The sequence below is a fragment of the Sylvia atricapilla genome, chromosome 9 (assembly GCF_009819655.1).
Source record: "Sylvia atricapilla isolate bSylAtr1 chromosome 9, bSylAtr1.pri, whole genome shotgun sequence".
In the NCBI taxonomy this organism is placed as follows: Eukaryota; Metazoa; Chordata; class Aves; order Passeriformes; family Sylviidae; genus Sylvia; species Sylvia atricapilla.
The window spans coordinates 27,916,627-27,944,472 of record NC_089148.1 but is presented as its reverse complement, the minus strand read 5'-3'; the positions used below and the strand labels follow the sequence as shown (position 1 = coordinate 27,944,472).

The 27,846-nt window shown below is 43.2% G+C and overlaps 2 protein-coding genes across 11 annotated transcripts in view; one reads left to right on the top strand and one right to left on the bottom strand.

Moving 5' to 3' along the window:
- PRKAA2 (protein kinase AMP-activated catalytic subunit alpha 2) overlaps positions 1 to 27,846 on the top strand; it is a 330,475-nt gene that overhangs the window by 108,686 nt on the left and 193,943 nt on the right. The window lies entirely within an intron of this gene.
- The window catches only part of DAB1 (DAB adaptor protein 1), a 207,560-nt gene continuing 182,620 nt past the window's right edge, over positions 2,907 to 27,846 (bottom strand). For 6 of the 10 annotated variants that reach the window (XM_066325411.1, XM_066325412.1, XM_066325418.1 and 3 more), the window contains 7 exons: positions 19,539 to 19,595; positions 16,679 to 16,741; positions 15,416 to 15,524; positions 13,169 to 13,717; positions 12,243 to 12,370; positions 11,201 to 11,299; positions 2,907 to 3,305 (listed from right to left, as the gene is read on the bottom strand). In XM_066325411.1, coding sequence (XP_066181508.1) covers positions 11,216 to 11,299; positions 12,243 to 12,370; positions 13,169 to 13,717; positions 15,416 to 15,524; positions 16,679 to 16,741; positions 19,539 to 19,595 — 990 coding nt within the window. In that variant the 3' untranslated portion in view covers positions 2,907 to 3,305; positions 11,201 to 11,215. The remainder of the gene's footprint in view (positions 3,306 to 11,200; positions 11,300 to 12,242; positions 12,371 to 13,168; positions 13,718 to 15,415; positions 15,525 to 16,678; positions 16,742 to 19,538; positions 19,596 to 27,846) is intronic. The other 4 variants (XM_066325416.1, XM_066325420.1, XM_066325417.1 and 1 more) reach the window with 2 other exon arrangements.

Genomic DNA, 27,846 nt, shown 5'->3' with positions numbered 1-27,846 from the left:
CTGTTGTTGTTGCTGAATGCGTTACACATGAAGTTAAAAAGAACGTGTCCGTATATGTTAACAAATGGTCGTTATCTGAGGTAAAGTTAAAGTAGGTTTAGAAATGTACTGCAACAGTCATTTTCTCTTTCTCATCTTTATTAAAAAAATAAGTGTCAGAACGCAGAAATAAAAATGAACGAAAACCACGGAGTAAACATTTTTTTTTGCAAAGAAGGTGCCCAGTACGTTATTGAGATGAAAGGTTTCATCAGACACTTGGATGACTACGATCTATCAAAATATCTTTTCATGACAGGCAAAGATCAAGAACCTACGGGGGGAGGGTGGGGATGGCAACAGGATGGTCGGTGGGGTTCCCTGGTTTGTAAATTTAAAGTGACGAATTTAGTGCTAGTGAAGGATGAGGGATTAAACAATTGCACAAAGCTGGATATTGGAGTTATCTACAATACTGGTACAGTGCAGAGGCTCTGCAGCGCTCTCAGCTCAGCATCCCAGCCACGACAAGGACGATTCTATGACGAGACAAGCCAGAATTTGTTTTTACTCATGAGCGTTGGCGAAGGTAAGGCCAAGGTCTGTGGTGATGGGAGAGACACCAGAATTCCAGCCTCATTCCCTCAGCGCCTACTCGTGAGTGATCTGCTCCCTACAAACGAGATCCTCTGAGGCATCTACCTCTTCTCTTCTCTGTGTTTCACCCCGGAACTGGAAATGCACCGATGACACTAAACCTCCAAATGTCTGTGATGAACCAAAACTGGGTTTGTGGTTCCATGTGCTGGACAAAACCCCCCCACTCCCCAAAAAAAAGTCGCTGAGGAAGAAAGTAGCACCACTGTGCAAATCAGGAAAATGTTCTGACAGAAATGTCCTCCAGAAATGCTTTTACCTCTGCTTTTAATCCTGAAACACTCCATCCACCAAGTTTTAAATGATCTCCTCCAGATGGAGAACTTGATCTTCCAATGGGAAAATATGATTTGCTACAAAACTGTTTGCACATGACTAAGGAACAAGCATCAAATGACCGTGGATGGGGATCAAATCCTCCTCTCTGCAGATTCATTAGGTCTACCCACAGCTAATTTCTCATTCACATACATTCTGCAACGCACATTTCTCTAATTTCTCTAATTCAAAATAAAAGGATGGGATCGTGTTGCGAGATTTGGTTGCACATACCAACAATCACCACCCCAGTTATTCTGCCTTCTAAACCATTTTTAGCTTCTAACAGAGATGAAAGAAATTAAAACAGTTATAACTCCAGGCCTATTTTAATCATGACAAAAATGTAAATCCGAATGTGTCAATTTTAAAACAAAATCTCCACAATAACCCTAAAAGCTGATTAATCCTTTGATTTCTTTAACCTTTTTTCCTTTTTCTATTTTTTTCTTCTTCTTTTTTTTTTTTTTTTTTCTTTTTAGTGTTAAACCACTAAATTCAATATACTGTAACTGCATAGGAACATCAGGAAAATGCATTTGACCTGTATAACAATTCTCTGTAGGGCAAAAATATATAGATTCTTTACGAAAATCATGTGCCAAACATATGAACCCAAACACTGCACTTTTTGCTTCATAAATGTAAAAAAAGGAAGTTTTAAATTCTTTTTTGTTCTGCGTGTAAACAGTTGGATGACTTCTATGCAGAGGTTCAAAGGAATGTCAATGGAAAGTGATCTCTTGTAAGTGGAATTATGTCCGTGTGATAACGCTAGACCATAAAATCACGTGTTCCCATTAATTTCACTAGCTGCTGACAAGCTGACTGCTTTTGGCAAATGCACTTGAGCTTCAGCCCATTATTGTTAAGCATGTGAAAAAACATATGTGATGTGAGAACCACAAACTGGGTTTGCCACACCTCCCAAGCACTGCGACTCGCTACCTTCTCTACTGTGTAATGGCATTAGTAAAAGAATTTTCATAACATTTATATTTACAAAAAAAAAAAAAGAAAAAAAAAATGGCAATTTTCATTCGAACTCCTTAAAGCCATTTCCCCTTAAACATTTAAAGAGTTTAACAGTAAGATTTTTTTTTTCAAGTTATAAAATAAAAATCCCATTTGATTCTTTTTTTTCTGATGTACAAAAAGTGATAAAGATGAACAATTTTGATCACAGAGTCAGTTTGTTATTCCAAAATCCATGCCGTCCTTGTCCCATTTGTCAAGTCCGCTTCATCCAAACTCCTAAACCAGAAGCATACCAGTATTATTTGGCAAATGATTTTTTTTTTTTTTTCATCAAAAATGGCACACAGAGAAGAAAACACTTGTCTGCATAGCATTACAGCAGCAAGATATTGAAGAAATAAAAATATTCCTTTTCTGCACTTTGTTTAGAGTTTCCTAGGAAATACTGACTCTTTTGTCTTTCCTCAGTGGGACTCGATGTCCTTTCTCTACCCACAACATGAGCATTCCAACAGAAAGCAGCATTTCTTCCTCATGATGTGCTAGAACTTAAAAGTCCGTTTGGCAACGTTTTCAGTCAAGGATGGATAAAGAACCGAGTTCTGTTCTGTGGTTTCAAGTTGGGAATCTTTTCCGCAGGAGGCGTTTCGCTGTTAGATCCGTCACTCACACAAAACTACAGAGTGAGAAATACAAATATAAAAAAAAAAAAAAAAAGAAAAAAGAAAAACAAAAAGAAAAATGACATCGCCAGTATTTTGTTGTTGTTGTTGTTTAAATATGTCTACACAGAGGGAAAAAAAAAAAAAAGGTCAGGATCAGGCTGATGTAAATGACGATGAAAAACATGTCACCGTGACATAAAAAGTGCCGACTCGTGCCCCAGAGGCTGCTGAATGATAATGCCACTGCTACATACAGACTCTGCTTCTTGCTGAAAAATAAAAAAAAAAACCAACAAAAACGGCAATGTCTAATAAATTTCAGATGCTCATTATTTCTGGGTGGCACACAGAAGGTGACAAACGTTTAAAAGAAGACCGAGGAGTAAGATTTCCTAGTCTGGATACCCACCACTTGTGGGGACGGGGCTGCACTCGTGGGATGAGAAGCAGGGAAGAGTTTTTTGTTTTGTGCTGCCGTAGGAATCTGCCATTGGTTGCCAAAAAAAACCACACACATCAGGAACACTCGTAGAGCCAGTCCAGGAGGGCAATCTCTCTCCTTTGTCAGACAAAATCGATCGGAAAAAAAAGCATGAAAGCCAAAGGCCCGCCAGGTTGTTGGGTTTCGTTGGAGTCTTGGAGCACCACAAGCCTGTAACAATGCTATTTCTTAGGTCTGTTAATCTGCGCGTAGAGAGGTTCTGCTTCCTGGGGGTAACAAAAATAAAATGAGCAGAGATGTCTCCAGACAGCATTTTCAGAACATTTTTACAACATCTGCTCGAGAGCAGCGTTACCTCGCGAGGCAAAACCCACAGGAAGTGTTTGCTTTCTGCGCTGCCTTGAGCTATTGCGGCGAAGAAAATGGGAATTATCTCAAAAAATTTGTGTTTTCTATCCGTTTTCTCCTCCTGCACTGGCCATGCATTGACCCTCACTGCTGGGCATGGATATATGAGGGAATTAAATGATAATTCATAAGGCTGGACGTTTGGAAGTTCAGAGGCCGGAATTGCAGCCCACGTCCAAGGCTGAGTTTCCCCCCCAGGAGCACAACTGCAGAACACAACTGTGGGTTTTGCACAACTCAGGAGAAAACCACTTGCAAACAGAAACCCCCCACGGAAAGCTGAGCTAATGAAGCTGCGATGGGATTTAAAACAACAACATGAGTGGCCCATGAAGAAGGAGGAGCGGCAGCCCTGCGCAGTTTGATTAGGAGTCTGTGCAACCATTAGTACAGCCATTAAAGCTGGGAGGAAAGCACATCAACCTGTTACCAGACCCTTTCTTTACTCTGTTGGGAATCTCCTGGAAGTGGGAAGGGGGAAAAGCTGCCATGTTCTTCAGCTATTGCTTCATAGCTGACACACCCTGTGCTTTTTGTGATCATCTCGGCTGCGGTGGGTAGCAAACCATCCATGGACCCTGGAACCAACTCTACTTCACTTCCAGAAACTAATTTATTAAACTAAGAATGACATCCAAAAAAGGAACAAGACAGGCAAGAAAGGCTAATTAATGCCACACTGCATTAACTCTCCACAGCTTGATAAATATTCAAATACCACGTCGTGACGTTGAATTTAACCGAGTTGGAATCAACTCGTGTTACAGCAGCATTGGCAAGAGCTGACTTTTAAGCAAAAAAAAAAAACCCAAAACCAAACCCTCAGAAGGTCGGCAAATCACTGGGCCCTGAGAAGCACAGACAGGCCTGCCTGGGGATGGCACAGGACTTTAATCACTGTTTGTCCAAGTGCTGCTGGGGATGAGGAGAACAGCCCAAAGGTGGATCCACAGGGTGCTCTGTGCTCAGGGCGCCTGGCCAGTGCTCCAGACTGCGCCATCCCAGTGCCCTGTCCTGCCTTAGAGTGCAGGAACACACAACAAATCCAAAGTAGGACCTGTTTCCTCCACGGCAAGGGAAGCTGTCTCTTATTCCTCGAAACTGCTGCATTTCTGGAGCTTGAAACACCTTGTTTCCCCACCCCCTGCCCACGTGGAGCCTGAGCGCTGCGAGCACTGCGAGCGCGAGAAATCCTCTGGAATGATTAAATAAATGCTGCCGAAATTATCCCCAGCAAGAAGCAAATACATTTTGTGACCTTGAAAAACTGAAGGTCATCAAAGGAGATGACTGAGAGTAAATAACTGCTTTTCACACACCCTGAGTTAAGTCTACCTACGCCAATTTTCATGTGCAGGCTTGAAGCTGGCAGAATGATCTATCGCAGCTAGTTCAGAGAAAATCTGTACTAATTAATGTGTGAACCTGACACACACCAGGCCATTCTTCAGGCAGTTGCTGAACCTAAGGTCATTGCAAAGGGAAGTGAAAAGGAAGGAGGAGAAGAAAAGGAGAGGGAGGGAGAACATCCCTTTGGAACAAAAGATGTCAGTTTTTCAGACGCCTTCAGGGAAGAAAAGAGCTTTTCAAAATGTCAAGTCTGCTTGTTAGAGCTGTCCTCAAATGTCCTTCAGATATGCAGATGTGCTGAAGTAACAGGTGTCCTAAGGTGCCACTGGACTCCACATCCTTGGAAGAGGAGGAGGAGGAGCTCCTCAGCAGCAGCAGCACTTCCAACAAGCAGGAGACAGCACTTACAAGGAGAAACTTCTCTGACTCGTACCTAACATTTATCTGTACAAACACCCGATGTGGCAAAGGCCTGCATTTCTCACTGATTTGAATAATTTCTCTTCCAGCAGACCAGAGCATTCTGCACGAAAAGTGTGCTCTTACTTCTTCCTCTCCGCTGATTTCTCCCTTCAGATGCCTAAACGAGAAATTAATTGCAGTAATTGTGTGCAGTCTTCCCAGTGAAAGGCTTTTGGTCAATGCCTGAGATTTGTTTTCTAGTATTATTTTGAGCCAATTCAAGCATGCTTTTAGCCCAACAATGCAAATAGTGTCTGTAAAATATTGATACTCAAGAGAGAGCAAAACAGAACAGGAAGGGACAGGAAAAAGGCAAAAGGAGAGTCGAGTGCTGCTGACCTCATGAACAGCTCCTCTCACACAGCCAGGTCCTATCCTGGAGGGTCTTCAAAGCAGACATAACACCCCCCACCTTTGTTTTTCTACATAATCCACACCAAAGTCACAGGGCATGTTATGAAAAGGCAGGTGAGCATTAATTCAGCATCTCACCAGCATTTTCTGCCTTCTACTTCTACCACTGCACGAGGAACAGACGCAGAGGGAAGGAAAGGAAAGAACTGGTCTTAGTCAGAACAAAAAGAGAGGAACAAATAAAACAGCAGACAAAGCTTCTAATTCACATAAACCCCTCGAATCTTACAGTGTTATCCTTGCTGAACTGGCCCAGAATCACTTCTGATGTGCTTTCATCAACCCACAGGGAGAAACCAAGACAAGAATTGGAAGTACTTTTGAATTTTTTTTCTTGCTGCTGTATACCGGAAATACTTCATGCTGCAAATCACTTTATTCTTCCCATTTTAAGGGGGACAAGACAGCAGCAAACACCATTTCTGGTGCAGCCCACCACTGTGTGAGGCAACAAGGGTGCTAAACGCTTTAGAATAGCGTTATGCAAATGCTAGAAGCAAATTTGCATGGCATTTGAAGACACTAACACCTGCTCCCCAGCAGAACTAATCCCTGGAGAGCACCTCCTGAAAGACTCAGCACCTACTCGGGGTGAACTCACTCACAAAACATAGCTGTGGGTTAGGAAGGAACTATTTTTTAACCCTGGCAGCCCTTTGATCGCTGAGAGGCACCTGCTCCGTGCAGAGCTGCAGGCAAGATGTTCTCAATCGTGGAGGTGAGGCCCGCACAGATTTCCGTGCCCTTTACAGCCACTTTTTCTCCTGGCTGACTGATCAGAAAGGGCAGGCTCGAATGGCAAAGAGTTTCATGAAATAAGTGTGCTGGAGAGCCACACAAAATGAGCGTCTTGTGCTGGGGATGCAAGTGAGGGGGGTGGAGTGCCAAGCGTCCTCTCTGATTTTTTTTGCATGCTGACCCGTAGGCAAAATAGGACAGAGTAAAGTTGGCAAGCGGGGTTGAAATTAAATATCTTAGGTGATGAGACAGCTAATTCCTACTGCCCCATTAGCAGCTAGTTTTTCACTTAATACTAATTATTATTTGCTAATATTTGGTTATTTTTCTTATAGCCTCCATTAGCAGCATAAATACAGCAAACTTTTAGTTCAGGATTGTGTCTGGAGAGTGCCTCTGTTCTTACCATAAATTTACTTAGGAATATTTCCTAGTCTCAAGTATCTAGTTTAATTATTAGCATTCTAAAAATCTCTGTCGTTTTAGTAGTGAGATGGATGCTGTACATCCACGGAATGAAAAAAGCAATGACAACCACTCAGAAAGATGAACCTGCTCCATATCTTGGTTCCTGATATAAAAATGAACTGCAGCCAAGAAACACTGATTATTTCTGGGCCCTTCTCCCAAAACAGTAGCCACACAATTATATCTGTCTCCAGATCTGTCATCCGCATTTCATTCCATCTACATATCTGTCAATTCTCCTTTGTAACAATCGAACCTAATGGCCAGTTTGAAGCAAATTGTTCAAAAGTCTCAAAGATGCTAAATTTTCACAAGCAGGTTTTTAAGATCACTTGTCCTGCAGAAGACAGGGAACTTTTCAATGACCTCATCACAGAGGAAGCCAGGAGAGCTTGTCCCTGAATTGAACTGTTGGGTTGCAGATCAGCAAGAACACAGCTCTAGACAAGCTACAAAGAATGTTGTCTCTTGTTTAGAGGAAGGAGTCGCAGAAGGGTACAAGGTGACCTCAGGTGGGCTTGGTGACACTTTAGAGGTGAGAAGTGTATGATGTATGAGTGGCCACATGAAAATAGACAGCTTGAAGAAGACTGCAGCAGCAGAGATGAAGGCAACCCTGTAGGATGCCCCTGTTACAGAGCAGCCTGAATTTCTCTGCTTTGCCCCTCCATATTTCCTGGGAAACAGGAACCAACCAAGCAGGAGACTTGAAATGTTAATTTTAGGATTTCTCTGGAGTGAAGCAGGACTTCCCAACCTGTGATCCCCTTCCAAACACACAACACTACTCCTCTCAGGTTCCCAGCCCTGCTCTACTCTGTGTCGTTGAGAATGACAGCTTTAGAGCCTACAGCAAGAACAGGTCACCTGTAATTAGGAATTTCTCTTTGGACTTTAGCCAGCTCCTGTTGAGCCAGGTGAAAGAGTGGAACAGGTCCTGCAAATAACAGTTTTTAGTGTTTTGTGCCTATTCGGAGTCCTGGTGCAACAGAAGAGGGGCAGAAGTAAGAGGAGGATGCAGAATCAGCTTGATATTCCCTCATGAGGCTCACTAAGCTCCCAGGCAACCCAAGGCTTTGTCCATCAATTGCTGTCTTCTCTCCATTCCTAAAACCAGCCCAAATAAAAGAGTTTATAGCAGCCCATCCCGGAGCTGACTAAGATTTTTAGGAACATTTATCACCAAGCACAGCACTTGCTCCAAGATGGATGATGGCAGTGGGCCACCAAAGCACCACCAAAAGCTGATAGACAAATATTCTAATGAACTGTTGCTCTCCTGACAGCGCTGATGGCATCATGAAGGGTGTGACACATTTTGAGGGCTCCTAATTGTCTGCACACATTTCTCACAACAACTGAACAATTTTTTTATTTTTTTTTTTCGGGGAGATACGCTCTGGCCACAAATGTTTTGAAGCTTTCCTGAGACTCTCTCATGAAGGATTGCCAGTGCAAGTTTTGAGCTGCTTTTGTTCCTCTGTTCAAACTCCCTGCTTTAATGTAAAGTGTCAACAATAAGAAATGTTTAAGACATTTGGGAGGATCAGAGCTAAGGAACAGTTCTCTCCCTCTCTCTCTCCTTTCACCACAATTACTCTCCACATAATCTAAAGACAGCAGTAGGGGATTAAACATAAATAATCTGAAGATGGCAGTCATCTTATTCTGTATTCTCTTCACCTTTTCTGCAGAATCACTATCTGTCCTCAACACCGCACATGAACGAAGGGGAAACAACCAAATACAATAAAAAGCTCTGCAAAGAATTAATTTTATTTCACCTGTGGTACTTGGGCCTTTCTGCTTCGTATCTTCAACCATAAAGGGAAAAAAAAAGTAATATATCCGTAAAATGTCACATTTACCTACTAAGAGCTCATAGCTATTTCTGGAAGGGTGATTTCTAGAACAGCTGCTGGAAGGACGAGGATTTTGAGAGCTGAAGTTGAAGGTTGCAAAAGGGAGAGTGGAAAAATAGGAGAAAAGAAGAGAGTAACTAGATGGTAATTTAGAGTATCAGAAGGCATCAAGAAACAAAATTGCCGTGATACCTTGAAAGATCAGGGTACAAAAAACCGGGCAGGTGGATATTCTGAATACATCAAGATAAATAAAGATATTTTATGGGCAGAGCTGATTTCAGGGACGCTGGGAACAGACAGATTTGACATTTCTGCACACAATGCTCTGTTCCTGAGAGGTCCATTCAGTTGAGTTGTTACTGTGCTGTTCTTGGGGTAAGAACCACATTCTAAAGAGCGAAGTAATCTCCCATCTAAGCCACAAAAGTGGCTTTTATGCAGCCTGTGATTCTTTGGCACGCCGTGTTTCTCCCCATTAAGTTTCTCTCCAAATGCAGAGCTCAATACACAACTCCACAGTAAGTCCTGAATTGATAATTTTCCATGGAGATTAGACTTCCCGTTGCTCTGACGACACCAGGCTTCAGAATTAGATGGGCTGGCTTTGGGAAGTGGATTTCCTATGGACTGCTGCTGAATGCCTCTGCACACAGGCGCAATGATATTAGTGGAACTTCAGTGGAGAGAGGCTTTCTTTTTGTTTTTTTTTGGTTTTTTTTGTTCAGCTTCCTGTCCCTGTCTACAGCTTTGAGGAATTACTGTAATACGATAATCAGGAATGTTAGTTAACATTTCCCAGAATATATTTCTGAGAATTACACGTATTTGATGCGAGGCTCTACAGGGATTAAGGAAAAATGCAGCAAAAAACCACATGCGAGCATTGGTAATACACTGTTCTTGTAGCTCTGAATTTCAGAACCACCCTGACTGTGATAAAAACATGATGAACACGTGTATGTGGGTTTCCAGAGTGCGGGACTCAGATAAAGGGCAAATCCTCTCTCGTGATGTAGGGAAGAATTCCTGGAGCGGTCTGAAGCTGGGGATGTCAGTGCTGGCCAAGGTCAGGCAAAGGCACAGCCAAATTATCATGTGGCACCATCCATCTGCAGCAGCAGCTCTCACTGGAGTAAATAATGAACGTTCTTGCTGGAGCAGCTCATCCCAGCTTGACTTTCTCCTCACACTGTCACTTCTAGACTCAAGGAGACAAAAAGCTTAATGCTACTTTTGCTGTAGCCCCCAGGAGCTGGGGTGAAGCTACAGAAGGGGGAGATGCCCTCTCACAGCGCATTATTAAGAGAGAACCTCATTATTCCCAAGCGGATCAAAGCTAAGTTACTGTAAGGTTTTTTTTAAAAATCATATTAAATGCACCAAGTAAACTGACCCCTAATGAAACTATTAATTTTGAGTTGAAACGAAACTGAGGATGGGTAAGTCACTGGCAAACCCAGTGAAGTATCTGCACAAAAATGGGAAGGGTTCTCCAACTGCTCTGGATTTGCTCCAGGAGCTCTGTGCTGGAGCACAGAAGCCGTATCAGCTCATGTATTTGGGCAATACCAAACAGGAGTGGCAGACGGGGAGAAGATAATGAAACATATTCTTCAAGCAGCAACACTAGAGAGTATTTGGATGGAATAACAACCCTCAGCACTCATAAAACTCCGTAGCTTCACTGTTGTTTTTTTGGCAAAATATATTTACTGTATTGAAACAAATCACAGAACATTCACAGGCAGCCACATTTTCTACGTGTTCTGTAACACAAAAGATGAAAAGATCATCTTTCCCGTCTGTCTGGGTTTAAATGACTTACACTGATGAATAATTTTTAAAACATCAGTATGCCAATGGTAATACGAATGATGATAATTTTCAGCTGTTTTAATTTGCAGTTGGAGATAAAAATACACAAACCCATCTCAATATTTTTTACACGCAGATAATAAACGTGCTTCTTCTGCTGATTATCCCATTGATTTAAGGTAGAGACATTCATGTATCATTACATAATTTTATTTAATGATTGTTATGTCTATGGGTAAGATGTCTTATTCCATTTAATATGTTACATCTGACTGAAGGCCAGAGTGGCTTTGATTAAAAAAATGCTCTGCCTAATATGCTGTTAGTAATGGCTCAGTTTCCCTATTTGCCCTCAGAATTTGAACACGAGGTAAAAATAAGTCCACATTTCTTTAAAGCATGCAGGCAGCTGAAACACACACATTTGCATAAGCTGCAACACTCAGTGAACGGCAAAAGCCATGCAGACCACCAAGCACGAGGAATACACTGTGGAGGATGGAGAGGTAAAACGGAAGAGATGAGAAGGAAAAAAAAAAAAAACCAAAAAAACCCCATGCATCCATGAAAGCGATGGCAGGCACTGGTGGAAGAGTAAGTGAACACCTCGAGGTGTAGAGAAAAAAAGGACAGATACCTACCCCAACCTGTGCTATCTAGCTACCGACCTGTGGACTTATAGTATCACCAGTTGGCTCACCAAAGGGATCACTGTTGGAGGAGGCCTGAGACCCATCAGGCTAGAATACAAGAACATAACACCTTTTTTTCTCAACAATAGAAAGTGAAAAGTCAACACGAGGTTATTTTCATGCTGTGGGCATAACGAGTACATCCTATCTCATGAAAGCCAGAGGGCGCGGCCTCGCCGCTCAGCCGCTCTCCAAAGCCTTTTCCTACAGCTGCTGCAGGCACCGAAGCACCTCACCAGTTCCAGCTGGAGCCCAGGCAGCAGCTGCCACAGACTTCAGGAGGTACTGGATCAGGCCAGCCAGAACTGCAAAAAGCCCTGAAAGCCATGTGAAACAGAAAGAGTCCAAGTTTGGGTTATTTTGCATGTTTTTTGTTGTACCGACCCCCTCTTGCCTTTGGCTCCCTCGGGCTCCTACCTCCCTAAGACACCTGGTGATTGATTTACAGTCATTGCTTGGATAACATTTCTTGCTTTGGTCCATAAAGGCAAAGAAATCACATACTGAGGGCCAGAACATTGAGGAACGTAGCTAGGCAAGCAACTGGGGTGCAAGAATGTGCAAGACAACATCAGCCATCATCTTTTAACACACACACTCTCACATCTTTCTCTGTAGCCTCAGCGTGTTTGTTGTTTTACCCCAAACTTCCTTACCATGAGTGGTAAAGTGACTGCTGGTGTGCTGAAAAGGACATTGGCTACAACTAACATGTACAGCCTTGCATTTGAACTCTGAGTTTGGTTCCTTGTATGCAGGGTTAGGGCACATCAGCAGAAATACTGTGCTATCAGCTGTCAAACCCAAAGCAGGACGGGAATTCTGGCTGCAGCTCCCCCATAAGCATCACCCTGCTCTACTGGAAAAGTTATTTCTGACACTACAGAACAACATTTAATCAGCTTTTAATCAGCTTTTTTTTTTTTTTTTTTTTCTTTTCTAGCTACAAGGAGACAATGAGGAAGGATTTAGAAACCTTGTTGCTACTCACAGCCTCTGGCTCCTCACTTTTGCTTGGGCTTTCAAACCCCTCTTCAAAGAGGTCGTCTGCAGCAGGGTCACTCGTATGAGATGCTGATGATTTTGATGGAGAACTCTGTCTGGGTGCAGGGGTTGGAGCTAAACAAGGATTAAGGCAACAGCAACAATTATTCTGTTGGTTTCTTCAAAAAGACACTTCAGCACAGAATTTGCTCATGCTTTCACGTCCCTCAACTTTCACCAGCCCTGAGAACCGTTCTCTAACAAGGTGCTGCAGGAGGTAAATTCAGGCACAGTTGCCACTGTCAATCCCACGTTTGATTTCATTTGGCAACTTCCAAATTAAGTTTGGCTGCATCTGGCCTATGTCTTTATGAACCTGGGAGACACCACTACATTACATTAGGAATGTGTGAGTCGCCTGCCCTGTGGGTAAATGAAACAGTCTCTGACTGATCCCTGGTGAATCTCATGAATTCCTCTGTTCAGCAATCTGCAAATCCCCCATCGCCATGCTATGAACACCGTAAGCTTATTTTACAGCTCTTCTGTGAATTTCCCCACGTGTCCAATATGTCAAGCTACTAAAATAAATCCCCATCCCCTAATATCTGCAAAGTATGGACAGGACAGAAGTGAGACCAGCTGTAAGGTTGAATGCCGTGGGCTTCTGCCAACCAGCTTGTATGTTCCCATCACAAAATGAATATTCCTGTTTTAGAAATTAAATTTCAGACTGTAGCTATCTGGGCTGTTCATTTCTGTGACCTCTGAAATTCCTCTCTGATGTTTTCCTTTATGGCTGAAACACGTTTCTTAAGCCAGAGCATGCAATGAGGTTCTGAGCATTTGGGTTGGAATTTAAAAGTGACAGAAGTGCTTTGAGGAACAGTCACGTCTGAGGAAAAGGAGAGCTGAAAGCACGTAAATACTCACGTGAATTTGTAGATGGTGTCGTGGAAGTCACAGGAGTCAAATTTAACTGAGAGATGTCGAAGTCATCACAATCATCTGCTTCCTGTGCCATCCCAACTTTGTTAAAGTAACTTGAGAAGGCCTCTGAGGTACAACTGAGGGAAGGCTGATCTGGTTTTCTTGATGGCACTGGCGGAGGCTGAGCCATCTGGAAATCTTTGAACATTTCTTTTCCCATTTTCTGCCTGGGCCTGTCTGTCTGCGGGCTCGATCTGTTGGAATCGCTCGTGGGCGGGACGGCGGCTATAGGAGCAATGGTACCTTGAAACATGGCTGCTTGTAAAGGCAAAACAGTTTGTGTCGGCATGAAGGCAGTCGGCTGGAACTGGCCAGCCACGGATGGCCACGGCTGCTGGGTGGGAGGAAAGATCCCGGGCTGGCCCCACGCGATGGGCTGTCCTCCCTGCATCACCTGAGCGACTGGAGGCTGGGCACCCATGGCCAACTGCTGTTGAACAAGTGGTTGCTGTCCCCAGAAGGAGGGCAGGACAGCTCCCATGGCAACATAACCTTCAGGGGAGAAAGAGAGCAGGAGGAGGGGGGGAAACAAACGGGATGGAAAGATTTCAGTGGAAAGACAACGCGCAGGAAAAGCGACGCAATGGATCGGGAACGCGCAAAGCTGCACCGGTGATCCCAGGGCTGCAGCACGCTCGGAAAGAAAACTGGAAACACTGAATTCTTGCAGACAGAGCCACAGGCTGGTGGACTCTGCAAAGCAATCATCTCAAATTGCATCATAATGATGGTACTACTAATAATAAAAAAAAAAAATCCAACCCAGATGATTTCAGATTAAAACCCTCGCACTTGGTTATTACCCAATTACTTGAGAACATCAAAAAGATCTTGAGCTTCTGCCGCACTAAATACTTATTAGCAACAAACTGCTTCAGGTATTAGGCTAACATAACTCCCTCCAGTTGAGGAGGAAATGAAAGATTAAAACTAAAATGATAATTGCTTCCTGTCAGAGACGAAGCCTCCTTTAAAACTACCAAGAGTTTGACTGCGTAGGAATTACAGGATCAGGGTGCTTTTTTTACTTACAACAACAAAAAATGCTTTGAAACTAAAACTCCTGTAGAACATTTTACAAATTGAACTACCCAACATGATTATGTTCCACTGATAGAAGTATTGTGCTTTCTAGATATGCTGTTTCACATTTAAATTCAATACTTACCATTAATACTTTGCATAATGGAACTTCTCTCTCAATTTTAATACTGCTATAGCTTTAAAACTCTTTTTTCCAACCTGGGTCTTTCCTCAGTCCTGCCATTTTTCATCTTTGCTTTATTTCTAGGCTGTTTTGCAATCACAAACATAAGGGTGCCTGCTATATTGTAAAGGGAAAAGCCCAAAACTCGATAAAATTAAAAAACAAGGAATTGATCTTGGAGAGACCCAATTCCTGAGTGATGGAAGGAGCAGTAGCTCAGATATATTCCTGCTCCAACAGATGTCCAGGATGGATTCTTAAGACATTCTTTGGTCTCACCCCCGCTGTGGCCTCATCCCAGCAGAGAAAGTTTCCATCTGACATTATCCCCAAACACTTCACTGCCACTGGGACCTGTCTGAGGCGCAGTGGCCAATCTGGGGCCATCAGAGCAGGTTAGCAATTAGAAAGTCACTGCTGAATGATTCAAGGCACTCCTCCTTTCTTTTCCCCTAAGTGGGGCTGGGAGTACTGGGAGAGATCTGCAATGAAACCGCAGTGTCTGTGCAGAATGCACCCAGCTTTTGAATTCTGAGCGCTCTGAGGAACACAGGGAAGTCTAGAGGACATTCCAGGATTTGGCAAAGTGAAATAACCTTTGAAGTGCAATCAAATTCTCAGCCTCTGTTTACTGGAGACGACAGAGGATATTCACTGCTACCACAGAAGCCCCAAATCCAAACTAAATGCTGCTTCCTCTCTTGCTCCTGTAACTAGGAGCTCCGTTATCCAGATGGCTGAACTGTGCTTCAACTCCCAATGACATTTTGGCTTCTACTTTAAAAAAAAAATGTGGTCAAATTCAAACTCATAACAACCCTGCTTGTTAAAGACTTGCTCTGCCTTGCCCTGAAGCACTGACCCAAAAGCCTTCTCCCCTTGCACCCTGCTAAAATCAATGCCCTGAGTACTGGAATGCAAACCAGAGCAGGGCACTGATCCCCAAATCTGATTCCTGGCTACAATTCCAGCGCATTTCTTACCTGAGGGTACGGCAGCGGTGCTGAAGGGTACAGAACCAAACATGTCTGTACTAGCAGGGAGTGACTGGGATGAAGATGGGATAAAGGCATCACCTGGAGTAGCAGGAGTCTGCAGGAGACAGGGACAAAACACAAGGGTGACGTATCAGCGGCAGCTTCTGCTGCACATTGCTGTCACATCACCTGGAAATCTAAAAAAATCCAGATCTGGAGCGAAGAACAAAGGAAGAAGAAAGAATGGAAAGATGTAAAAGGAAAGAAGCAATAGAAATAAAAAGATTTGAATTTGCTGGGGATGGGAGAAAAAAAAAAAGAAAGAAATGGAGAAACTTTCTATCAGAGGAAAAAAAAAAATCCAGGTGGAATTTGCCAGGAATACATCACAAACAAAATATTGACGTAATTCCTTACTCCAGAACATACAGACTTGTGATTTTAGATGTTAGGGGACAAAAGGGAAGGCAGTGACCAAGGCATTAACTTTTAAGTTATTATTAACAGTTAAGGTAAATGAAATATTTACAGGATTTATGGAGAACTGAATAAATATTGCTTCTAATTAACCAACAGGACCAGAATCATAGATCCACATTAAAGGAGAAGCCAAATCCAACTGAGTAAGCTGAGGATGAGCAGAAAGGGCTTTGAACATCTGAACCCAGACATTACACAGAATATATTAGAAATTTGAGGCTCCTGACCTCCGAGCACCTGAATTTTCTCAGTATATTCACACTTGCCTACAGTGTAATGTAAGGTGCAAAAGTTTTACATGAATTTTTTTTTTTTTTTTGGTCATCTTATAATGCTGAAAAACATGCTGAGATACTATTTTTGCCCTTAAATACATCCAGGCCTTTCTCTTTCTCCCTCTCCCTCTCTCTCTCTCTCCTTCCCTCCTTTAACAGCAGTTCTGGGATCTGCGCTTGCTGGATCCAGCTGTAACTGGATCTTCTGCAGTGCAGTGAGAGTGCAGTGAAGCATTTCCCTCTCACAAACACCAGGGAAGCAGAACTGCAGCCCAGCTTGCACCCTACGTGACACTTAACACAGAAGAATAAAAATCGAAGGTATTTTTGCACATCGTCATGAAACAGCGACTGCACGTTCAATTTACTTCACTTTTCTTTTCCTGCAACCTAAAAACTCCTTTGAAATCCTCCCCACCGGAATGGCTGAGGACACAAATTGTCAATGTGCTCAATAAATGTGCTGGAAATAGAATGCAGGTTAAAACACAGTGCGGTTTCCCTGGGTACTCACTGGGGGAGAGGTTACATCAGGAGGAGTGGACATGTCCCCAAAAAGCTCTAGTTGGGTAACAGCCTGTAAAGAGAAAAAAAAAAAACAACATTCCACTTATCTTTTGAAGAGAAGAAACTGTGAGTTAAGGCGTTACAACTTGTAAAGTTGTCTGGTAACAGCAAACAAGATAAACCTCCCCAAAGTCCTGCTGCCTTCAACTGTGAGGTCTCACATGGAGGAAGCACACAGGCTCAAAGCTGTGGGATTTTAATACTGCTAATGGACCCAAACAGCCAACAACTCACTATAAAATAATTCTGTAGGGAATCCCCCCAAATGAAAAAAAAAAAAAATGAATAAAACATGAAACAACTATCCAGAACAGGACTGGATGCATTACTGCTTTGCCTTCAACATCAGTGAGCTCCAAGCAGGATTTATGGCCAGTCCTTTTCCCTGGCTCCTTTTCTAAACCCTCACTTGGAGGTCTTAAAGCGCGGCAGCAGCATGTGGAGTGCCAGAAGGACACAGAAGGGAGGGGCTTCTGAAGTGCTGCCTGATTTCCCCCTGCCCATGGGACAGGTTTGACCTGGATAAGTGGACTTGAAGGAGGATGCACAACTGGGTTATTGCAAGTTTGTGGTTCTACATTTAATTCTCGTTAGAAATATTTCCTTGGGACGCCCTTCAGTGGGAGCTCAAAGCAGGTGACCCATGCAGGCCTGGCTAAGTGGACCAGAAGAGAAAACACACTTTATTATAAGAAGCGACTTGAGTGGCTGCATAATCAAAGCTCCTTCAAAGCGAATTTAATGCCTTCCACTCACCTGCAAATGAGGTCAGCTGCAGTTCAGGGATGTGAAAGTTCAGGGAAACCTAAACCCCATCCACCACCTTTGCCAGGGTGGTTATACTGAAAAGCTTTGGTGAGAACCCAGAACTTCTCCTTCTCACTACCCTCCTCACTGGTTTTCCCAGTATCACACCCACTAAATGTGGGAAGGCACAATTCTCGTTACGAACAAGATTTAATACAAATCGTAGTTTTTAGCTCATTGAACCTCCTCCCCATCTCAGGCATATAAGCCTTGGATCCTCCTGTCACACAGACAGGTTTGACATTCTGCTGAGTCTTGTCCTGCAAAAGCAGCCCCTGAATGCTTTGGACAGTGACCAAACTGGCAGGTCAGGTGTTACATTTACAGCCTTCCAAGAGACCAAGATCACCCCAAGATTATTTTTTTTTTTTGCCTTTAACCTTCCATTACAGATTATCCCTTATGAGTAAGACTACACATATCAAAAGTTTATAATTTTTTTTTTTTTGTCCAATCCAGTTTCTATTCCCACACGTGAAAGCAACACTACAATCACTTAGAACTGGAATTTGCCTAAGCAGCTTGGATGATTCTCAGCTTCACATCACGATGTACCTCGGGATGAACTACCTCACATTTTCTCACATGATGTTTTATATTAAAAAGATCACATTGCTTTAGTGCTATAAAAGTGCATTTTCTTCTTATTGGTTTATATCTCCCTCCAAGTATCTGTGTGGAAATGCAGAAGGGAGAAGGAGGGAAAGCCATGTTTTCTTCAGGGTACACCAATTCTAATGCTCTGTATTAAAATACTGCCAGCAGTAGCTTTTGGGAAAAAAAAACCCAATCAAACAAGCAAAAAACCCAGCCTCAGTCCCTTCTGCATTGTGCACAAACACATTAGGCAAAGGGTTGTTAAAATGCCCAAGAAAGTGAGAGTAATGGCAACATCAGAACTCAGTTAGAAATCACTTCAAGCCTCCTGTAGCATCACTGACTCAAAGAGGTGACACTGAAATACCCCAAGAGCCACTTTGTTCTCATCTCTCCGAACTGCTCGTTTAGCAGCACCCCAAACCTGCCCTTCTCCTGCCCACCTTGGGAACCATTCCCCGTTTGCTCCTGAGGAACACTCGTGTCCTTGCCGTGAGCAAAAGCTCCCCTGTGCCTCCACCCCAGCCGAGGGAGGAGAAGAGCAAGCCAGGGTGGGTGGGGAAGGGCAGGGAACACACAGCTGTGCGCAAAGCTACACATTTTTTTTAGTGGGGGGAAAAAAATAGTCCAGGTTTCACAGGAACACTGGAAATCGATAACCAGCATACTTTTGAACTCTGGATTATATCACACGCATTTGAAAGGTGGTAACTCAGATGCCTCCATGCTCCTGGATAATGGGAATAGTAATACTTTTCAGAGCGCTTCGAGGTGATGGATCTTTGGATACTGTTCACAGATAGAATCCTGTTAAAGCTCTGCAGACACATTTCTAAACGGGCAGCTGGAGAGAGTGATAGGAAAGTCAACAGCGTTTTGTTATAATAAACCCTCACGCACAATATTCCCCAGGAAAAGGAAATACATTACAGGGGAAATTTTTTTTTTTTTTTTTTACAGAATAACAACCTCAAATGCAACAGGAGCTACATCAGAGAATGTACACACACATTGAGTATAAACACAACACCTTCATTTACTGACTGGAGGCAGCTTTAAGCAGGAACCCTCGGAGGTGGATTTTAAAGTCCCAAATGGAGTCTTTTTTCTACAAGCCAGTTCTCAGCCTGAATAAATGAATGCATCTTCTCTGACACAGAGCTGCCTTTATCTACTTGCAGCACACGAGATCCTGGACACCAAGCACTTATCTTTTATTTCTGTGATTTCACTGTCACTACAGAACTGATTTCACCCCTTATGCTTCATTAAGATTATTCCCATCTGATATTAGCTACGTTCCAGTGAAGTTAATCCCCAGCTGAACGTTTTCCAATTGCACTGTTCCTATAGATGATTTCAGCTATATTTCCTTAAAATATTTTTTAGTGTCACAACCTTACCTGAGTGACTGAAACAAGATTTTCATCAATGTCCAGCAATAAGTTTCCATTCTCCAGCTGTAAAGCATGATTTATGAAATGAGATGAATGATTTATGAAAATGACATGAATTTCTGAGCATGAAAATGATAACCTCCACAATTATTGACTTCAGCATTGAAATGAAAACCCTTTCCATCTTGCTGTGAGCACAGACACGAAATCAGGCAGTCAAAACAGTGAGTCTGAATGCTGCTGGGATGTGGGGCAAACGTACACTTCATTCGTGCTAAATTTCATCTTCTGGTGTATAAAGCAATTTTACCACTGGTGACACACTTATTTATTTTCCTAAATATTTATTAATTCAGCAGTAAGCATACCCAGTGAGCTCTGATCCTGCTTATATTAATGGCACTTTTCCCTGGCTTGGTGAAAGAAGGGATTTAACATCCTCAGGGGAAAAAAAGAATGATTGAGTTTTGGATGACAAAAGCTCTAAAATCTTGAGAAAAATGTATCTTCAGAAAAAAACCCACACGTTTCTCCAACTAGGGAAACTATAACATCAATGTAAACATAATCAAGATAATTATTTTCTTTCCACAGCAATTTCGAAAATTACAGGAGTCAATTCAAGTTATATTTAAATTTATAGTTTGTGTGTACGTAAATATACATCGCTGCCCTCACATCTGTACACATCTGCATCCATCCACACACACACACATATCATCACTTCAGAATGCTAAATTTCAGGTAATATTTACTGTAGTGTTGGAGACTTCATTTCTGCAGACACAAACAACATCAAGCTGTCGAAAATCCAGTCTAAGATGACTGAGAAGCTTCACACAAGATACCAGCCAGTAATTCTACGTCACTTAAAAATCTCACAAAGAGCTCAGAATGCTTTTTCCCCCCACCCCAACTCATCTCACCACAGAGCTGAAGAAAAGAGGGGAAAAAAAACCAGAGTGGGAAAAGGCAAAGCCAAAGTAACATCGTGTCACCGTGCACAATCAGGAACAGATCCGGTCCTGTACCTTCTTGGAGCTGACCCTGCGTTCCCCCAGCCCCAGCAGAGGAAAGTGTGAGAAAAGCTGTGTCCATTTACTCGAAGAACTCCAGAGACTTTGCAAATGCTCTTTAAATGAAAGCAGAAGGCTTTCAGAGGGGCCCAGTTTTGGCCAGCACTTCATCACTTTGTGCTCTGGCAGCGCCTTGTCTGCCCCCCACCCTCCAGCACCAGAAACCTGGAGAGATGCTCCAGCCCTTGGTCCTCCTCCAAGTGAGGAATCCTCCACAGAATGATGGAAATTGTCACATCAGGGATTGTGTTGGGCCAAATTCTGCTTCTTCCAGCAGCATTTCAGTTCTGGGGGGGGGTCACAGGCTGCCTGCACAGGTTAGCCAGTCTTCACTTCCTCACACGGGGGGCAACAATTGGGACTTCAAAGAGGGGGTGCAAAAGGAATCTAAGCAGGGAGCTTTAAGTCAGAGCTGGAGCAAAAATAGGTGGGAGTTTGTGCTGAAGTTAAAGCTTCTTGAAGTCTAAGCTGAAGTCAAGGGAAAAGGAGTTGAAGTCTAAGCTGAGTCATTGAAGTTATTGAAATCAAATATTATTCTCACAGTACAGTGTTATATACTTATTAGGGCTCAAAATATGTCACAGTCCTAAACAGTCACAAGATCTTTCCCACAAATATAGCTTATTGTTCACATTATTTGGCAGCTTTTACAAAATTGCGCAGTTTTAAAGACCTTGACAGTTACATATGCAGCTCTCCTCTTAGCTCTTTTTCATCTCTGTGGCCACCACGGCCTGTACCCAGCCATAAGATATCTCAGTTCACAAGCTCCACCGCTCCCCTTGCTTCATCTCTTCTCTGTTCCTTCTACACAAAAGCTTGGTTTAATTCTTCAGAAAGGCAAGGTGCTGAGTGTGAAACACCCCTCCACCTCAGCAGGCCGGGGCGGGGGAAGGAGAATTAATCCTTGTATCCCCGTGACATTAAACCTGTCATGAAAGCTCCATCTTCCTCCACAGGCACGTGAGACACCCTGTAAATCTTTCAGACGCGAAATATGTAAATCTGGCTCCTTAAAGCAGCAGCACCGCTCCAAGCCAGGAGCAGCTTTAAACCTCTCCAAGCCGGTAGTGGAATTCCTCAGGACACTTTTCACTATTCACTAAAATAAAACGATTTATCCAGCAGCTGGAGAAAACTCCAGAGTGCACAAGCAACGGTAATCACAGAATCTCCTGCGGTGGGAGGCACCCATAAGGATAACAGACACGTGAATTACACTTTTCATAAACCACATAAAACTGGTCCGCTTCCACTCCAGTCCTCCCTCTGATCACCTCTGCAAAACACCTTTTCTAAGCGAGGCAGAAGTTCAGAATTAAAAAGGGAAATCTAAAACAGAGCTCTTGTGCTCACGTGAGCGCGAAGCACCTTCTCCTTTCACTCCCATACACATATCAAGACAGAATATCCAACTTCTGCTCCTCAGTCTGTTTTTCACCAGCAGCAAGGGATCTACGCTGACATATGGCACGACAAAACCTGCTTAATACTGCTGTACTTTTGCAAACAAGACGATAAAAGTAGCATCACACAAAACGTGGTTTCGTAATCTCAGAGAATGAAGCAAAGATGGTGCTTAAAAGCACAAAAAAAAAAAAACACGTGGTAATTAACTTGTGCTCTGCTACACGGCTCAGCAAGGAAAAAAGGTATAAAGGATACTAAATATAGCAAATAACCAGCAATTAGTAATTAACCTTTGAGCTGGGTATTAGCTATTCGACTGTTTTAAGGCAGCAGAGGGATTTAAACTCGGTTTCCTGCACTCAGGGTGAGTGTTACACCACACAGCCCAGCAGACAAAAGAGGAGTCACCCAACCACAGCCTCTCTGCATCTCCAATTCCCTTTTTCTGACATGGACTTTACATGGAAGTGTAATGACAAGTCAAACGGTTGATCAAACTAAAGATTTTCTATCTTATTTCAGTTGAACATGTAAAAATTTTGGCTATGACAGATAGCTTTTCTGATGGTTCCAATGGTTATCGCGGCTCAGCAAAGCCCCAGATGTTTGCACCTTACACCACAACTCTTGATATTGCTACAAACTCCATGAGCTGCAAGCAGCTTGCTAATTAACCACAATTCATTGTAAAAAAAAAAAAAAAAAAAAACAAGTAGAACTACAATGAAGGAGAATGTCAGCATCGTGACTAAACCCATCATCAGCCAAACCACGTCTGGTAGGTTGAAACACACCGAAAACATCCCACAGACATTGTTCTCCTGCAAAAACTACTGCTGAATTAATGAAGTGGCATGGGAACTCAACAAAGAATTGCTCAATTGCTTCCCAATTAAAAAGAATACACAGAAGAATGTGTGTCAAGAAATGAATTGTCTTTGCCATCTCAGCTTCCTACAGATCCTGAAGATCCTCAAATGCCACGAACTTTCCCAGTTACAGACTACTGTCACCATCCCAGATTTACCAGCTGAGCACAACCCTTTCATTTCAAGGCTGCTATCAACATTTCCTTGTGGAATCAAGAATGGTTTGGGACGGAAGGGACCTTAAAGCTCATCCAGTTCCACTCTCTGCCATGTGCAGGGACACCTTCCACCAGAGCAGGCTGCTCAGAGCCCCATCCAGCCTGGCCTTGAACACTTCCAGTGATGGAGGCAATTCCCAACCAGTACAGGTCATGTCAGCAACATCAGCTGCCATAAAACCACCGATGGATTTTATCCAAAATACGGGCATTTTGGGCATCTGACACCGCACAGGGTAAAAACCCAGTGCTCAGAATCCCATGGGACGTGGGAATTCTCCTGTTTAAAGTTCCACTTTTCAGTTTCACAGGGTAACTCTGAATTAGTGATCACGACCATTCTCCTTCAGGGAATTCCTCCCGAAGGCATAACCCCAACCCTGGCTGTGACGTACCCAATTTCAGGGCAGCCTTGAGCTTCACTGCGGTCCCCAAGTGTCCAGTTTCCTTTGTTTGGTGACTGGGAAGCCCTGGATGTGCTGGTTAAACCTCCTGTTGGTCAACCCTGCACAGCTGAAGAACTGGGACTGTTGGATATAATCGACATCCCAGATTACCCAGGCGTGTTGAGGGAATTGAATTGCTCCACTGTTGCTCGATAGCTTCCTTTAAATTAAGGAACTCTTCATATGATCAAAACAGACGCTTACGCGTTTGTTTATTTTCCCTTCGTTTGCAGGGAACTTCATTCTGAATTCCCTGTGTGCTTGGGGTATTTACTCTTATAGAAAACGGTATTTAAAATGCTTCAATTACCACTTTTCTCCGACAAGACTCTAATAAATCAAGAGTCCACCAGAGCGACTCCAGCTTGGAGCCAGGCCCACACCAATCCCAGGCTACACATTCCCAAGACAATGGGAATTCCCAGGCACAGAGGGTGCTGGTGCAAAGGTCCCAGACACGTGGTCAGGACAGGGAAAGAGGAACCCTTTAATGTCAGGATCACAGCCTGGGGACAAGGGGTGGCTTCCTTTACCTTTAAAATACGATGAGAACCCAGACTTCCACGTGGGAACCAAACTCTGCTTCTGGGTTAGGACAGGATGCTTGCAGGGAATAAACTTAACAGTGGAAGGGAATAAGGCATATTTTTATTATTTAAAATACTTGCAAGGCACCGTTTGACAGGTATATCGACTGCTTTTCAAAACAACAGGTGACTGGAACTCTAACCAAATTTCAAAACCAAGTTATTTCTCCCTTCATTACCAAATACCTTGTCATCATGATATTTTCCAAACTTTGAAATGCCATGAGTTTCAGCAGGCAAAAAAGGCAAGACTTGTGTACTTCTGTACCTAGAGATATGGGGTAGCACTGAATGAATCTACAAAACTTAACCCTCTAATTGTGCAAATGGTGTCATTTAAGGCATAAAGTGATACAGACCAGGAAAAGCTGCAAACTTCACTCCTTAGAAAGCAAGTTGTAAATAAACGTTTTAGCAAATTACTCTGAGCTGCAGGGCTCTGAGTAAATGCAAAAGTAGTGAATCAAGACAAGGTGCAGCTGTCAATTTAATGCATCAGCTTCCATCAGAAAAAATCTGCACGGGTCATATTAAATAAAAGACAAAACTTCCCTGCACGTGATAGAATTTTGTGCCACAACCAGTGAGCTCCATCTGTGGTTCAACTACACTCTTTTCTCCACTTTGGAGAATTTCAAAAGCTGCAGACTATTACAAAAAAAAAAAAAAGCCCAGGCACCCAGGGAAGTTTAGGAATGCAACACACACGAAGCCTTTAGACACGCGACCTGACAGGTTGCATAACGGAGAGGGGCCACTGAAATATTTACCACTAAATTTATATTGCCCAAGTTCTGGATTAAAAAAATTTTTATTTAAAATATAAACTGCCGCACACATGGCAGCACCCACGCGCCCCATATCCACAAGAAAACTGTCACTGAGGCAAAACCTCCATCTTTGTGGGTTTGTTTTTGTTTTTTGAAATTTTGTTATTTCTTCTTGCTGTTTGAACAGCGCAGAGAGAGAAGAGTTACAAACCGATCAAGGGTAGTGCTGCTGGATTACAGCTGCCCCACACCATGTGATTACGTCCCCAAATCCTACAGGATTGCACTGGGAAGTGAATTCAAAGCTTTGATAGCATGTAATTATTCTGCTGGTGGAGCAGGGTTTAGGATCACATTGGGGGAATGGTATTATCCATGCAGGATGGAAAACCTGCTAGCAGGACAACTCCTACAGATTAAAATCAGCTCAAAAGGCGGCCCACAATGTCCATATGGCATGAAAGAACAATTAAATTGTGCCATTTTATTCCTATCTGTGAAGCGGTATTCCTTCCCTGATAAAACCTACTATTTGACATGCCAGATATAAAATCAGGGATGGTCTGAAACATGAAGTTTGCATGGGCAGATTTTCAATGCTCAGAAACCATCCAGATTATCTTTATCTCTGCTTGTCTATACATTAACAATGAATTTGGTTCTAACATCCAACCCTTCCTGACTGCTGGAAATCAGACTCTGAATTCAGGTTAGCAGCATTCTGAATTGTCCTGCTCTACCTGGCAGTGCAAAAATAAATTTTCACGATTTAGTTAAAATGCCTTTAACTTTGAGCTCTAGTGTTAAATTCCACATAAACCACGTACTTAATGCACATGAAGGAATTTCATCACTTTATGTTGATGATGCTATAAACTGGGAAGATGAGGGAGGAGGACTTGGCTTCTGCTTCCTGTGCTCCTGAAGTTTTTTTTTAAGGAATAAACCAGAAAATATCCCATAAAAGATAGCTCAGAAAGAAAAAAAAACCAAAAACAACCAGTTGCATGGGGCTTGGAGCAACCTGGTCTAGTGAAAGGTGTCCCTGCCCATGGCAGGGGGCTGAAACAGAAGATCTTTAAGGTCCCTCCCAATCCAAATAATTTAATGATTTCCATTCTATGATTCTGCCTAAAAAACAAAGGCCCACCAAAACATCAACCCAAGCTCCAAGACATCCTCCCAACACAATAATATATTTTCCAATTTAGCAACAAGTAGCTGTTAAAAATGCACGTCCCACACTGCACCATTAAACCTCGTACACGGGGTTTAACGGAGTGTGACTAAGACAGGACATTTGAACACAGGTGTCTCTTCAGCAAATGTAAATAAAACTGGCCAGTTTTCCCAGCACAGATGGCCAGAGACCGGGACTGTGCACTCCCCTTTCTCCTCACGTCTCAGAATTTGATCCTGGAAGCCTGACTGTGGAGGCTGAAGTCAACATCACCAGCCTCCGAGTCGTTTCTGCAAAGCCACTGGGGCGAACTTTGGGAGAAGCCAGCCGTGGGAATGGCACTGCAATCCCAGGCAGAACCAAAGCTGAGCTTTCCCAAAACCACACCAGAACCACCAGGGAGATCCTGTGCCTCCTAAACCCGAGTGTGCTCAGGTCCAGCTTCATCTGCTCCTCCCACACCGTGCCCTGAGACAGTGAAATCTCCCCCTGTCTGTTCCAGCCTGGTTTGATATTCCCCACGGAGCTGGCACAAACCAAATCCCTCCTGCACTGTAAGGCACCAGCTCTGGTGCCTTGGATCTTTGCACAGCAGCGAGATGAGTTGTTTGAAAGCCGTCACGAAATTCTTAAGCGGATAGTTTCGACATTTTGACGAGGAGAGAAGGTTTTATTGTGACGTGACTGACAGTCTCTGTGAAAGGTATTTACAGTCTGACTCTTATTACTAAAAACACCGTGACAGGTAGAGCTTGATGTGGATGTTTAATGGGGAGACGAAGGGAAATTATGACAAAAAGAGCTCATTAAACATTTCCCTTTTTTAAGAACAGTTAATTTCACACACAGAACTAGAATTTCTAAGTGGAGCATGCACCACTTAGCAGAAGATTTTAGGGGAAGCCTGCTTTCTTTGTCTTGATGTCTACTCTCAATGAATGGGGAGTAGGAGAATTGGTCTAAGGACAGAGGAGAGGGAAAATAAGAATGAATTCAAGGAGTGTGAGTTAATACAGAGTAAGGGAGAGGTACTGGGAGAGAACTGAATTCCAGGAAAAGTGTGTGTCTGGAGCTCAGCTGCACACCCAGCAGAAGAAAACCACAGGAGAGCAGGATTTGCTGGGAAGGGATGCAGCAGAGAGATGGGGAAATACAAGAATTGCATCGAGTAAGCAATCTTTTCATCCCAATGTCAGAGAAGTGACTTGGCAGGCAGCCACTGCTGATAATTGAGTTCCGTGGGTCCGTTCCCCAATCCTGGGACGCCAGGCTCATTCCTTTCCGCCTCATTTGCTCCGTATTTACATTATTTGATATCAGAGATCATGAGGAGCCAGGCTGTAAAGCACTTTGACACCTGCTGGCAAACGGCCCCGCACAATGGCACGGCGTTGTGAAGTACACGAATACACAATTTTGAACTCTCCCGCTCCTCCCTGGCACCACCAAGGAGATGCTTCACACCTTCAGCCTCAGTGGGATCCCGTCTCCGTGGAGAAATATTTGCCCAAATGGTTGTGGTGCCTTAGGAAGCTGTATCTCCCTGAAAATCACTGCGAATTACACTGCCCAGTTTCACAGCAGCCTCGGAAATGGGGATTCTGCCCTCAAGCCTTTACACTGTGGTGGATCTCACCCCACCTATGCCTGATTTTTAGAAGCCATCATACCTGCAGGTCATTTAAAATTCATCTGCAGGCACAAAAGAACCACGTGCAAACGTACATTGATTTCCATCTGAGAGGGACACATCGTGCA